General features: G+C 50.8%; 1 protein-coding gene across 1 annotated transcript; it reads right to left on the reverse strand.

Moving 5' to 3' along the window:
• Window positions 1-192: 192 nt before the first annotated feature.
• On the reverse strand, window positions 193-920 carry LOC117854064 (SKP1-like protein 1B). Its single transcript, XM_034736342.1, has one exon. It carries the CDS (start codon window positions 865-867, stop codon window positions 352-354), a length of 516 nt encoding a protein of 171 aa, XP_034592233.1. The 5' UTR covers window positions 868-920; the 3' UTR covers window positions 193-351.
• Between the last annotated feature and the right edge of the window lie 13,871 nt (window positions 921-14,791).

Genomic DNA, 14,791 nt, shown 5'->3' on the forward strand with positions numbered 1-14,791 from the left:
TATAACCGAACGTGTTCTATTCTAACTAACGAAACAAACTTTGATCAAACCAACCAGTGTCATCGATCTCCCAATGCTAATATTGTAAGTTTAATCGACGAAATCAAAATCACAACTTCCAGAAACTGAAAACATCAGCAAAAAACAAGAGAAGAGCACATGATAGATTCAGATGTGACAGAGAAGATCGAGGTAGAGTTACTTAATTAATCCTTGATTAAACCTTGGACACTAAGAAACAACTTAATGAGCGTGCGTCTTCTCGAGCATGCCTGAACAAACTAAGGGATCCACTAAGCTCCAAGCAAGTTTATCCATGGCGCCGTGGCCAGGCCCGCCGGCGGCCTCTAACTACTCGAAAGCCCATGAGTACTCCTTGCGGATCTCCTCGTACTCCTCGGGCGAGAAGTCGTTCTTGATCCCGAACGTCTGCCTGATCTGGTCCGGCACCTTGCCCTTGATCATGTCGGCGACCTTCTGGCAGGTGAGGTCCAGCAACCCCTTGACCTCGAGGTAGTTGGAGGCCAGCAGGAGGTTGTACAGCGTGTCCTTGTCGACGTCCACGAACGCCTTGTCGAAGCTCGCCAGATCGTCGTCGTCGTCCTTGCCCGCCGAGGCGCTCGCGGTGGCGGCGGGGCCGGCAGCAGCAGGCTCGGGGCTCGCGGCGGCGGCGGCGGCGTGCCTGTTGCAGTACTCGAGCACCTTGGCGAGGGTCTTGGCGTCGACGTTGGGGAGCGGGACGCCGCCGTCGGCGCAGCCGTCCTCGATCATGTGGCGGATGGTCTGCGACATGTTGGCCGCCGCCTCCGTCACCTCGAAGCGCTCGTCGTCGCAGCTGATGAGCGTGAACATCGTCGGGGAAGCCATCGATTCGGTCGCGTGGTTGTCGCCGGCGGGACGCTAGCTAGCTTTGCGATCGAAGCGCTTTCTCCTCGGATCGATTCGAAGGATCAATTAGCAATTGGAATTGGGAAATTGTGTGGCCATGGATTGGATTGATTTATAGGATGAGAGGGACGGCAGATCTTTGTGATCATCGTCATCGAGTCGGAGTGTAATTAACGAGTAAGAAACGGTTCCGCTTACCCGCGCGGCTGCCGCGGCAGGCGGCACGTCGCGCGCAAGGCACGACGCGTCGACGCCTCTCTACGTATCCGAATGCGAACAGAGATCGGAGACGAACTCGGGCGCTCTCGGCGTGGAGCTCGTCGGACCCAGACACCCAGTAGCCCCCTTCTCCGAGGACGACGCGCGCGGTTCCATGAGGCAGCTCCTGGTGGGTGGTGGTGGCGGAGGAGTTGCACGCCGCCGGAACGGTCCACGGCGACATAAACCCCGATAACATCCTCGTCGGGCCCGACGGCGGCGGCGCGGTCAAGATTCATCATTCGTGGCATCGGGTGCGCGACGCCGTCGAGGCCCGTCGGGAAGATGCACCCGGTGGAGAAACCCGTGGGCGAGGCGTGGTACCGCTCGCCGGAGCAGCTGATCGGCGGCGCCCGGCCGGTGCCACGGGACGGAGGTGGACGTCTGGGCGCTGGGGTGCGTGCGTGATGGCCGAGCTCCTGTTCGCGGCCAGGGCTGAGCCGGCGAAAATCGAGACCCTGTAACAAACTGTCTACCTTAAAAAAAATAGAACTTTAAATAAGATATATGATATATATCAAAATAAGATATACTTTCATAATCTTTAATTGAAGCATTCTTTTAGTATTCCTTGAAATGAAATCTTCAATGATATGCTCATAATCAATCTTCTCCAGTAATCCACTTTCAAGTGCTATTGTAGCCAAATCATTAAATCTTTGTTGTGTTATTGTCGAACGCAAATATGACTTCAATAGTTTCAATTTTGAAAAGCTTCGCTCTGCTGATGCAACGGTCACAGGAATGGTCAATAGAATTCTATATGCAATACTTGCATTGGGAAAACAGTCACGCCGCTTTAGGAACTTTAGAATTTCAACAGGACCCATATTTTCTTTAGGAATCAAATCTTGAAGAAACTTTAACTCCACACACAAATCATTGGCATCAACATCAGAATTTCCATCTTTTGTAAGGACAGCCCCAAGATTATCACAAGAAGATTTCAAACTCGTGTCATCCAATGACTGTAATGTTTCACAGGTAAATAGAAAACCAAAATTTTGTTGGTAACTCTAGTACTGTCAAATCTTGTTGTAAGTGAGGAAATTGCTTGATCAACAACAGGTAAAAAATAGCTTATTCTAAATAGTTCCTCGGCAAACTGTGTAGCAGCATTTGTGTCATCTAGGTTCTCATCAAAATATTTCTTTCTTTTAATTTCTCTTCTTTTACGAAACGTTGTACCAATTGTCGGGCATACTCTCCAGGTCCACGAGTAGGCCTTGGACGGCCCACCAAGGGACGTACTCGGACAAGATCAAAACAAGGATGGGCGTATCCTTCTCGGATTCGTCTTGTATGTTTATGGAAAACTACTCGGACCAATACTGAGTAGAACTCTGTAATAGTACCCGACTAGGACTTAGACTTGTAACCCTGCCCTCCCGTGTATATAAGGCCGGGCAGGGACCCCTCTCAAGACATCTCTCTCAAGATCAAAGCAAACATCAATACAAACCAACACACAGGACGTAGGGTATTACGCGATCTAGCGGCCCGAACTTGTCTAAATCGTGTTCCTTACGTCACCATTGATTCCTTGATTCTCGACGACCCTTACCGCATAAAAGACCACCTAGGGTACCCCCTAGGCGGGTTGTCGGTCTAAAACACCGACAGCTGGCACGCCAGGTAGGGGCGCTCGTCGAGTTTCTCAGCGCAAACTCAATGGCAAAGATCATCATCAGGCCTGTCTTCTTCATCGAAGTCGGCGCCACCTTCGTTTTTGGATCCTGGCTTTGCGTCGCCGAAAGCTCGGGATCGTTTCGATGCCAGATCATCGACGTTCAGGAGAAGAAACCAGAAGATTTGACCAGAAAAAATCAAGATTTCAAAGTCAACGAGTTCGAGCTCGACTACGCGTCGGATTCGACTTCGCCTCGGACCACTCCAACCTTCCGCTCAGGGGTCGGGCACTCCCGACCCCAGGACTCAGGGTCGGGCGAGGCGGAGCTTCACTCGGGGTCGGGCGAGGCGGAACTACTCCTCCAAAGGGTCGGGCTCAGCCGACCCCAGGACTTAGGGTCAGACTCGCTTCGGATTTGACGGCCCCAGTCAGCATCCAAATCGGTTTCGACTTCAACGCGGTTCCCGTACGGACTCCGCAACGCAACCAAAGTCCACCAAGGTTTTCTTGCTCAAACCCGAGTCGAACTCGGGCATGACAAAGATGTTGACTCCGACTCATCCTACTCACCAGAGATACCGTTATCTGGTCCTGCCCAAGGGTTGGTAATAACTTCAACATCTCAAGGCAGATTCATCCACTGGCGGGATTGCGACCCTCTCTTCTCGACCGTGACCATGACTCACGCCTTGTCGCCCATATAGACAACCTACCATATCAAGAAGGCGTTCCACTCACTTCCAACCGCAAAGAAAGTTACACAGAGATTGCAACATCAAGCTCCGGAAGCTACTACCCGGATAGGGAGATACTTGTTATTACTCAGAATAACAACCCGGGTACTAGCCAGAATAGAACCCCCAGGCGATTAGCGCAAATCGACAACATCTCTGAAGATGAGTCTACAGCTGACGCCCCTCACGATGAAACTCCCGAGCAACGCAACCAACGAAGGGCGCGCAATGCCACTCGAGCTGAGCGACGACAGTCGATGGCTACAAATATTCCTATTACAAATATTGAAAGGGCTTTCAACGCAGTCCAGGCTCAGGAGCATAATACTCCACTCGCGGCTATCGCTTCAATCAACCTTTTGACGACATTGATGCCTCAGGATAAGGATAACGCAGCCACAGCTCAACTCGTGCAGCGCGGCAACGGACTAATCGCACAACTCGCGGAGCAAGCTTACAAGCTACTCGACAAAGAATCACCAATCCCGTCCGTTCCTCGTATCACTTCTCATCAAGAAGGTAGTAGGGGAGCTGCAGATAAAAACGCCGCCCCACGAAACGACGATGCAATCAACCAACCCCGGCAACACAGCTAAGGTCCAAGCAAGCACAAAGCTCCTACTCGACAGAAAGACGTTGGTGAGGTCAGCTGCACCAACTCGGCTAAAAGTATCCGCCCCACTCGGAAGATCCGCGAGATGTCCAACTTCAGCGATCTTCGAGAAATTCTCAACAGTCGGCGCGAACGAGAAGTCGACAGCTACAACAATTTTCCTGCTTTCACAAACCGGGTAATGAAAACAAAATTACCCGAAAAGTTCAAGCCAACTGGAATTACCAAATACGACGGCAAGCAAGACCCAGTTCAATGGCTACGCTGTTACTCGCTAGCCGTCCAAGCAGCCGGGGGCAATAACGGCACCAAAGTCATTCATTTCCCCATATGCATGGAGCCCGCGCCACTGACCTGGCTCGAGTCACTCAAACCCAAGTCCATTGATTCTTGGGCAGACTTGACAAAGGCTTTCACCAACAACTTCGCAGGCTCCATGGCTAGACCAGGCAACAAAATCGACTTAAGACAAATTAAGCAGAAAGAGGGCGAGACCTTACGCGATTATCTACGACGGTTCTTCGAAAAGAAGGCTACCATAGTGGATATCTCCGAAGCAGACGTCATTGAGTGCTTCCAAAATGGACTCTATGATCGACAAACATACCAAGACTTCGGTCGCCGACGACTAGCCGATGTCAAAGAACTCAAAGTCATGATGCAACAATGGGCCGATGAAGAAGACAAAGAGCGAGAACGGTTTGGTTCCCACCATAACCGTGGACGCAACAACAACCACAACAATGAAACAGATAGAACTCGGCATAACGATGCTCGGAACTCCTATCCGGGTAACCACAATCGCAAAAGGAAGCCCGACAACACCGTTGCTGCCATGACCAGCTCCGGAAAAAAGGGACACCGCAGAAACGACGAAGGGCCAACCTTCACAGAGCTACTCAAAAAGTAGTGCCCATGGCATCCGACTAGCAAGCACTCCGCAATAGACTGTTACAGCATGCGCCGAGTCATGCAAGACTTACCCGCACCACCAACTCCTGAAGAGTACACCAAAAACAGAGAGAAGGGTAAAAATAAAGCCCGCAATGACGAAAATGAGGACGGCGATTTCCAAACGGTTTCAAAAACCGTCAACGTCATTTTCGGCGGCATTCCAGGCTCTGCATCCAAGCGAGCTAACAAACTTGTACTCAGGGAGATCATGGCCATCGAGCTGACGGACCCCACACCATTAAAATGATCGGAAGTTCCAATTTCTTTCAGCAGAAAAGATCAATGGACAAAATTTTCAGAACCAGGCCGTTTCCCACTAGTCCTGGATCCAATTGTGGCAGGTTCAAAGTTAACCAAAGTACACATCGATGGCGGAAGCCGCCTCAACGTTATCTTCGCCAAGACATTAAGGAAAATGTGCCTCGACGTCACTGAAATGCTTACCCCAACGGATTCACCTTTCTACAGCATTGTGCCCGGAAACGCGGCTATACCACTGGGACAAGTTGTCCTTCCGGTCACCTTCGGAACTAAGGAACATTACCGTACTGAGTACATCAGGTTCGAGGTCGCCGACTTCGAAACATCTTATCATGCCATACTTGGACGACCAGCACTCGCCAAGTTTATGGCCATACCACATTATGTCTACCTGGTACTCAAAATGCCAGGCCCCAAAGGGGAACTCACGCTACGAGGAGATCTCCGGAGATCCTACGAATGCGACACCGAAGCCGTAGAAATTGCTGCGACTACTCAATCTCCTAGTCCCATGCAGCAAGTCTTCACAGCTTCAAAGAAATTCCATCCCACCGAACTAGAGATCTCGGAAAACAAGTCGGGCTCCACAAAGGTGAAACCCGCCAGTGAGCAAGACTTCAAATCGGTCGACCTCTAAACCGGTGATCCTACCAAGATAGCCCTGATCGGAATAGGGCTGGATCCCAAATAGGAATTCGCGCTCGTCAGTTTCCTTCGGGCTAACCATGATATCTTCGCTTGGAAGCCGGCTGACATGCCAGGTGTGCCCAAGGAACTGATCGAGCATTCTCTCAACGTCGATCCCAAAGCTATTCCAAAACGGCAACGACTACGCTGGTTCGCTCAGGACAGACGAGAATCAATAAAAAAAGAGTTAGCCAAGCTACTCGCGGCAGGATTCATCAAAGAAATCTTTCATCCTGACTGGCTCGCCAATCCTGTGCTTGTTCGAAAGAAAAAAACAATGAATGGAGAATGTTGTTGACTACACCGACCTCAACAAACACTGCCCAAAAGATCCTTTCGGGCTACCCAGGATCGATCGAGTGGTTGACTCCACTGCCGGGTGCGCCTTGCTATGCTTTCTCGACTGCTACTCCGGCTATCACCAGATAAGCCTCAAAGAGGAAGATCAAGCCAAAACAGCGTTCATCACGCCTTTTGGAGCCTTCTGCTACAAAACAATGTCCTTCGAACTAAAAAATGCAGGAGCAACTTATCAAAGGGCTATACAGATGTGCTTCGAAAAGCAACTTCATCGCAATGTCGAAGCTTATGTCGACGACGTCGTCGTCAAAACAAGAAACCGGGAGGAACTCATTGCTGACTTGGAGGAAACTTTCTCCAGTCTCCGCGCTTTCCGATGGAAACTCAATCCTACTAAGTGCGTCTTTGGAGTACCTTCCGGCAAATTACTCGGGTTCATCATTAGCCATCGCGGCATTGAGGCAAATCCGGAGAAGATATCTGCCATCACAAACATGCAGGCACCAGCCAGCATTAAGGATGTGCAAAAACTCACAGGCTGCATGGCCGCTCTCAACCGGTTCATCTCGAGACTTGGAGAACGGGAACTACCCTTCTTCAAGCTGCTCAAACGCCAGGACAAGTTCAAATGGACGGAAGAGGCAGACGAGGCATTAACACAACTCAAAGACTTTTTGTCAAAGCCTCCTGTACTCACCGCTCCCTCTCCGAATGAAGACTTACTCCTATACATCTCCGCTACTACTCATGTCGTCAGCACGGCAATAGTAGTCGAACGGTCTGAACCGGGCCATGCTTACAAGGTCCAACGACCTGTCTACTTCGTCAGCGAAGTACTCTTGGACTCCAAAACTCGGTATTCACCGATACAAAAACTCTTATACGCTATTCTGCTCACCTCCCGGAAGCTGCGCCATTATTTCCAAGAGTACAACATCACAGTCATCTCCGCCTTCTCGCTCGGCGAAATTCTCCATAACAGAGATGCCACGGGTAGAATCTCCAAATGGGCAATTGAACTCGGAGCTCTCACTTTGAACTTTAAGCCAAGGACAGACATCAAATCTCAAGCTTTGGTCGACTTCATAGCTGAGTGGGCTAAGAATCAAGTTCCAACACCAGTCGAACGAACAGAACATTGGGTTATATACTTTGACGGATCCCTCAAACTCGAAGGAGCTGGTGCAGGCGTCTTACTCATCTCTCCCAAGGGAGACCAACTCAAGTACGTGCTGCAAATACTCTGGGAAGCATCTAATAACGAAGCCGAGTACGAAGCACTGCTACACGGCTTTCACCTCGCAATCTCCCTCGGCATCAAACGGCTACTAGTGTACGGCGACTCCCTAGTCGTTATAAACCAGGTCAATGACGAGTGGGACTGAAACAAGGACAACCTGGACGCTTATTGCAAAGAAGTCCGTATACTGGAAAACAAATTCTTAAGCTTGGAGTTTCATCACATCGTCCGCGACAACAACGTTGCCGCCGACGTTTTATCCAAAATGGGCTCAACTCGCGCAGAGGTTCCAGCAGGAATTTTCGTACACGAACTGCGCAAACTGTCCATACCTGAAAAAGTCACACCACCAGTAGCCTCGGCTACCGACATCTCTCGTGAAATCATGATGATAGAAGTCGACTGGAGGGCACCCTTCATTGACTACATCAAAAATCACCAGTTACCATCCGACAAGAATAAAGCTGAGCAAATCTCCCGGCGAGTAAAGAATTACGTTCTAGTCGGAGAAAAGCTCTACAGGAAGGGTGCATCATCTAGAGTACTCATGAAGTGCGTCACCAGAGAAGACGGCCAAGAAATCTTAGAAGAGATTCACAGAGGAATCTGCGGCAACCACGCCTCTTCGAGGACATTAGTTGGCAAGGCTTTCAGAGCAGGCTTCTACTGGCCAATGGCTCTGGCCGACACCAAGCAACTAGTTCAGAAATGCAAAGGTTGTCAATTCTTCACAAAACAGCAACATGTGCCGGCCTACAAACTAGTCACAATACCTCCAACATGGCCATTTGCCTGCTGGGGGCTCGACATGATAGGCTTGTTACCAACTGCGCCAGGAGGATTCAACAGAGTACTCGTGGCAATCGACAAATTCACCAAATGGATCGAGGTCAAACCGGTCACTTGCCCCAAGGCAGACCGAGTCCTCAACTTCTTGGATGAAATCGTACACCGCTATGGTTTTTCCCAACAGGATCATCACAGACCTAGGGTCAAATTTAAATAATCACGACTTTTGGGAATATTGTGAGAACAGTGGCATCGACGTTCGCTATGCCTCGGTTGCTCACCCGCGAGCCAATGGACAAGTCGAGCGTGCTAATGGCATAATACTCGACGCTCTGAAGAAACGACTACATGACGTTGGCAACACCAAAGGAGGCAAATGGCTCAAAGAGTTACCGAATGCCTTGTGGGGCCTACGTACCCAACCATGCAAGACTACGGGGCTGTCACCCTATTTCCTGGTCTATGGCTCGGAAGCCATACTACCCGCCAACATCATGTGGCAATCACCATCCGTTGAACAATACGACGAAGAACTTGCAACAGAAACGAGGCGAACGGATATAGACAGTTTAGAAGAAACAAGATGCACAACACTAGTGCAATCTGCCAGATACCTTGACCGTTTAAGGCGTTATCACAACCGCAACGTCAAGGAAAGATCTTTTAACTCGGGCGATATGGTTCTTAAGCGTATCCAAGACACGTCAGGATTGCATAAACTCAATTCACCATGGGAAGGTCCTTACATCGTATCAAAGGTTACGGGACCCGGATCTTACAGACTCCAAGAGCTCTCAGGAGAACAAGTACCAAACTCCTGGAATGTCGAACATCTCTGTCGCTACTACCCATAGTAGCACCCGAGTAATCGCTTCAAGGCAGCTACTCGGGCCAACTGCCCGACTACCGACTTCAAGATTGTCTCAGCTTCGACATGAGTTTCCAAGCATAACAAGGATCATTACCCCAATACAAAATCTTCGTATCAATTTTTACTGAAACAAGGGTACATCAAGTTACATACGAGGACAAGTACTCGGCATACACAAACTACAAGCAACTGCCTACTGGCTTTTACTATATCACAAGGCCACTCAGGTCTGCCGACCACAAGAGGAAGGGCCCACACGCAAGGAAGCTGCGCAAAACGCAGTCATGCCCAGGTACCCAACCCAAGGCAACGCCAGAACTCCAGCATCGCCACCGCCTTGACAGCGGCAACGCCAAATCCGGCACGACGCGCCTAGAGGGAACCAAGGCTGCTCTTTTGCTAGCCTTGCGAAGCCCATCTACTCTACGGCCGCACCTCCACCTCTTTCAGAGCGGGATAAAGACCACGGCACTCATCACCCATCACTCACGAGTTCCAGCGCGTACCCCACTGGATCACGAGCTGCAAGATGAGGCGTGCGACGAAACCTCCTACGAGGATTCTTCTAGCATCGCGGCTATCCCTACGAGCGCAGGAGTCTGTGGAGGGAAGGTGGCCTCAATCTACGAGGAATCTTCTAGCACCGGTGCACTCTTTGATGGCTCTCTACACTCAAACAGAAGCAACCGAAGGCAATCCATCACTACTCAGGAACTTGGCTTGGTTTGCTCTCCAACTGGATCTATTTATAGCCGAAAGATGCAACTACCACCTGTCCAAGAGTTACTATGCACCCGTGATCAATAAAGCCTGCTGACTCCTGACTGTGCCCATGTGACCGCACTTATGCCACAACGGACAAAAGAGTACAGTACACCCGTGCATCCACAAAGAACAAAGGAATACAGTACACCCGTGTCCCTCAAAAGACGAGTACTCAAACAACATTACGACTACTCGACTCTCGGGACTTACAAGCCAAGCATGGCCTACATCTCAGGGGCTTCGACTACTTCGACCCCAGGACCCAGGGTCGGGCGAGGCGGAGTTTACTCCCCCAAAGGGTCAGTCTCACCCGACCCCAAGACTTAGGGTCGGGCAAAGCGGAGTTTTCACCATCGGAGGGGTCAGGCTTAGCTGACCCCAAGACTCAAGGTCGGGCGAGACGAATCTCCTCCCTAGAGGGTCGAGCCCAGCCGACTCGCAACACTTCGGGATTCAACAAAGTGGAGTAAAACTACTCTTCGCAAGACAACGACAAACAAATCCAAAGGCTTGATATTTAAAAGTATCAATGTACTTGACACAAATACAAGGGTACACAAAAGCTCAAAGCTCTTCCAAGGAGACAAACTCCGACATCTTGGATGCAATAGGCTCCGCCTCCTCGAGGTACTGCGCATAAGCCTCCTCTGTGCAGTTGCGAGCCACGCCATCACCAGCTGCCGCCAAGTCTGCCCTCGGATAGTAGGACTTCACAACTGCAAGAACCTGTTTGCAAACAGTCTTGCAAAGTCCCGCCACTTTACTCGGGACAGCTCTTAGTTGCTCTACTAGCGATTGCGGTCCTGCGCCTTCCTCCACGGGGGCTATGGCATTCACCAAGACTTCGGCCGCCCCAGACAGCTCTTGGAGTTCGCCCCGAAGTCTTCCCAAGGTCTGGGCATGATCTCTATATGCCACCATAGCCATGGCAAGCATCACGCCATTCTACATCTTTCGGTCCCGCTGATGCTCGCAAGCAGCCTGTGCTTCCGTAAGCGCGGCCCGAAGATGTTCGGCTTCATCTGCCACCCGGTCATGAGCGTTTCTCCAATCGATGACTTGGCTCCTTGCAGCCGCCTCCTGCTTCTTGAGCTCTACAAAGCAAAGAACTCAGGCCACAGCCAACTACAGTTGGACACATCCAGTCGAAATACCTACCTTGATACTTCTTGCTCAAAGACTTGTAGCGGCTCTCCAGTTTTTCCTGCAGAACCGCGTGATTCGCGCATTCCACGGCAAAGGATTTCGCCCCGACTTCATGAATCCGAAGAGCTTCTGTCAGTCGGGCACATTCCTGCTCCAGCTGATGGCTTCTTTCCTGAAAACATCCAAGTACGGTATGGTGAGTTTCAAGCCTCACAGCTACTCGGGTCATGCAACGAAATCAACAAAGAAATCTACCTGGAAGCCCCGGAAAACATCGATGGCCCTCTGGAACTCCAAATCAGAAGGCAGGCTAAGTGCTGGTCTTTGGGTACTCTCCACAAGATGAGGAATCGTACCCAGAACAGCACCTACAACATTTACCATGTCAGCTACCGACTACGACTACAATAAAAAAGACTACACGCACTTACCCGGAGCAGTTGCTTGTTTGGTTTTCTCAACAACAGCCAGCGCTCTGCCAGAAGATGATGTTAGGCCAGCACTTCCCGAACCTGATGCAGCAGCAGGAACCTCCATCGAGCGAATCACGTCTTGAAGCATTGACATAGTAGCTCCAAGATGGCCAGCGTCAACCTCGGGTACCTCTTCAACAGTCAAGTCCTCCAAAGGAACAGATGTTGTAGTCAAGGGATCCGGCGCTATCCCTGTCTCTACAGGGATAGTCTCCTCTGCATCTCTGCACCAAAAAAGTGTCACTACATGATTTCAAGACAATCCAACGTCATTCAAAAAGACAAGGAAGCTCACCGGGTTGAACGTGGCGGAAGTCGCACACGCTTCTTCTCGGCGATAGGCGGCCGAGTACTAGGCGCTGTGGGAATATCGACCGGCGCTGTCTTCTCGCCAAGACCTACAAAACCTAAGTTAAGACTACAATACTACTCGAACGAATACAGTCGGAGGGGACAACACTTACCACTGGCGATCACACCGGACAGCAAAGTACCAGTAGCCAGTACTGGCGACACCTCCTTCGCCGTACCCGCTACTCCAGCAGGCAGCCCCAAAACCGCCTGGTCAGCAATAGGCGGCATGATGTCCGATGGAGTTGGCGCGGTTAACTCGGGGGCTACCCCAGTTTCTGTTGATGGTACCCTCTCCAGCACCATGTCAACAGCCACATCACCGACTTCTGGGTCGGTCCCGGCCATTTCTTCAGAAACAGCCTCATCTTCACCAAGCGTCGTATTCACAGCCTTCACGAACCAAGACAAGATTCGCCACATCAATAACGAGTTCAAATCCATAAGTAACAGACAAGTTACCAACCACATACCTTGGTACCCCGAGACTTCTCAGGGGTTGAAGCAGACTTAGCCGCACACATCTTGCGGACTACCCTGCGTCTTTTAACAGGAGGAGAAGGCTCATCCTCCGACCCCTCGACGACAGCCTCCGACTCTTCTTCCGACTGCGCCAAGTAGCCGGCAAGAACTCAAGACTTCAAACAACAAAACGGTATCAGCAACAAGAATCACAAGTCAAAAAAGAACAAGTCAGGAGGAAAACACTTACCACTTCTGACTCGTACCAGGCGTCATATTGACGAAAGGCTGCAAGGATCACTGGTACTCCCTGATAGTTCCTAAAAAACTTAGCTAGCAACGCCTCTACGTCATCATCAGATATATCCTCATCGGACATACGTGATGGATCCTTCAAACCTACATACTCACTTCCCGAGTGAGCACGTTGTTGAAGCGGCTGGACCCTTCTTTTCAGGAAGCTGGCCGCCACGTTGATCCCAGTCAAACTAAGTGCCTTCAACTCGGTGATGTGCTGCATTAGGTGATCGAGCTCAGGGGTGTCCTCGGGCTCGCTCACCCAGTTCTCCGCATGCTTGGCGCCTGCATGTCACCACAGGCAAGCAGGGTTCATGGTTCCCGATGTAGAACCACCTTTTCTTCTACTCCCCATGGGAGTCGATCAGATTATACTCAATATACGCGCCCGAGTTCCTAAGCTAGAACCTGGCGTCTCCAAAGACTTCTGTCCGCTGAGCACTCGGCTGAGACTTACAGTAGAACAGCTTCCTAAACAACTCGAGACTTGGAGGTACTCCCAGATAAACTTCGCACATGTGTACGAATATAGACATGTGCAGTACACCATTGGGATTCGAGTGGACAAGCTGAAGTTTGTAGTTCTCGAGAATACCTCTGAAGAAGTCGGAGGTGGGCACTGCCAATTCCCTTTCCACAAAATGCGCAAGCATCACCGTCTCGGCAGGGTGTCCTCAAACTGCCACGCATTGGGAAACGCGGGGCGCCACTCAAGGATCTCCTTCGGCTGAAGGAGCTTTGCCTCGACTAGCACCTAGACCGCCTCCTCCTTCATCACCGAGTATTGCCAAGTTGCCCTAGGCGGCGGCGGCACAGTTTGGTTCGTCGGCCCCACCTTCGGCGCCGGCAGCACCAGCTCCTTCCCCTTCTTGGATTTGATCTTGCCCATCACCGAAGCCTTGCCTTGGATCTTCTCGGGTTCCTTGCCCATCTTCTTGGTGCGCATTCGACGGACTAAACCTCAAGGTAGAAGGGGCTTGACACTCGGATCTTTCTCAGGCGGCAATGGCGGTGGTGGCGGCTCTCACAACGACAAAATGCAGACCGGAGGCGCAGAGGAGGAAGAAGAAGAGATCTAATAGCCGTATGACGTAACAGCGACCGAAAGGGGGCCTTCCAGTTTTATCTCCGCCAGCTCCGGTTTCCACACGTCAAGTTGCGCAACGGACAGATTAATCGCGTATTAATCACTTTAAACACCCAACGGTTACTCTATTCAACGGGCTGCTGACCATTTCAACGACAAAGATCGTCTAAGTGCTCGGGGGCTGTGGGTACCATACCCGTTGGTCAGTTTTTTCTTTTCCAGGACCCCCAAGGGTAAAATGGACAAAAGCTGGTTTAACCCTAAGCCTGACTCTTCGACTCAACCTAAGGCTCGGGGGCTACTCCATATGGAGTGCGATTGACATCACACTACCATATAAAATTACTCGGGAACGAAAACAACTTGAAGCTGCAGAAAGAGTACCTTCCAGCCACGCGACAGTACTCGAGCACTTCAGTCTGCCAAACTACTCGGATAGTGCCCGCAGTGCCCAAGACTGTGGCGCACGACTACAAAGTACTCGCGGGCTTGTCGGGCATACTCCCCAGGTCCACGAGTAGGCCTTGGACGACCCACCAAGGGACGTACTCGGACAAGATCAGAACAAGGATGGGCGTATCCTTCTCGGATTAGTCTTGTATGTTTATGGAAAACTACTCGGGTCAATACCGAGTAGAACTCTGTAATAGTACCCGACTAGGACTCAGACTTGTAACCCTGCCCTCCCGTGTATATAAGGCCGTGCAGGGACCCCCCTCAAGATATCTCTCTCAAGATCAAAGCAAACATCAATACAAACCAACACACAGGACGTAGGGTATTACGCGATCTAGCGGCCCGAACCTGTCTAAATCGTGTTCCTTGCGTCACCATTGATTCCTTGATTCTCGACGACCCTTACCGCATAAAAGACCACCGAGGGTACCCCCTAGGCGGGTTGCCGGTCTAAAACACCGACACCAATATCCATCTCAAGTGCAATCCCTAATGCTTGTGAGAAACCAGTTTCCCTATAACCCTTGAA

This window comes from Setaria viridis, chromosome 4 (assembly GCF_005286985.2).
Source record: "Setaria viridis chromosome 4, Setaria_viridis_v4.0, whole genome shotgun sequence".
NCBI lineage: Eukaryota > Viridiplantae > Streptophyta > Magnoliopsida > Poales > Poaceae > Setaria > Setaria viridis.

What these genes read in the sequence shown, in the direction of transcription:
- LOC117854064 (XM_034736342.1), bottom strand. Translation starts at nt 867, where the DNA reads ATGGCTTCCCCGACGATGTTCACGCTCATCAGCTGCGACGACGAGCGC.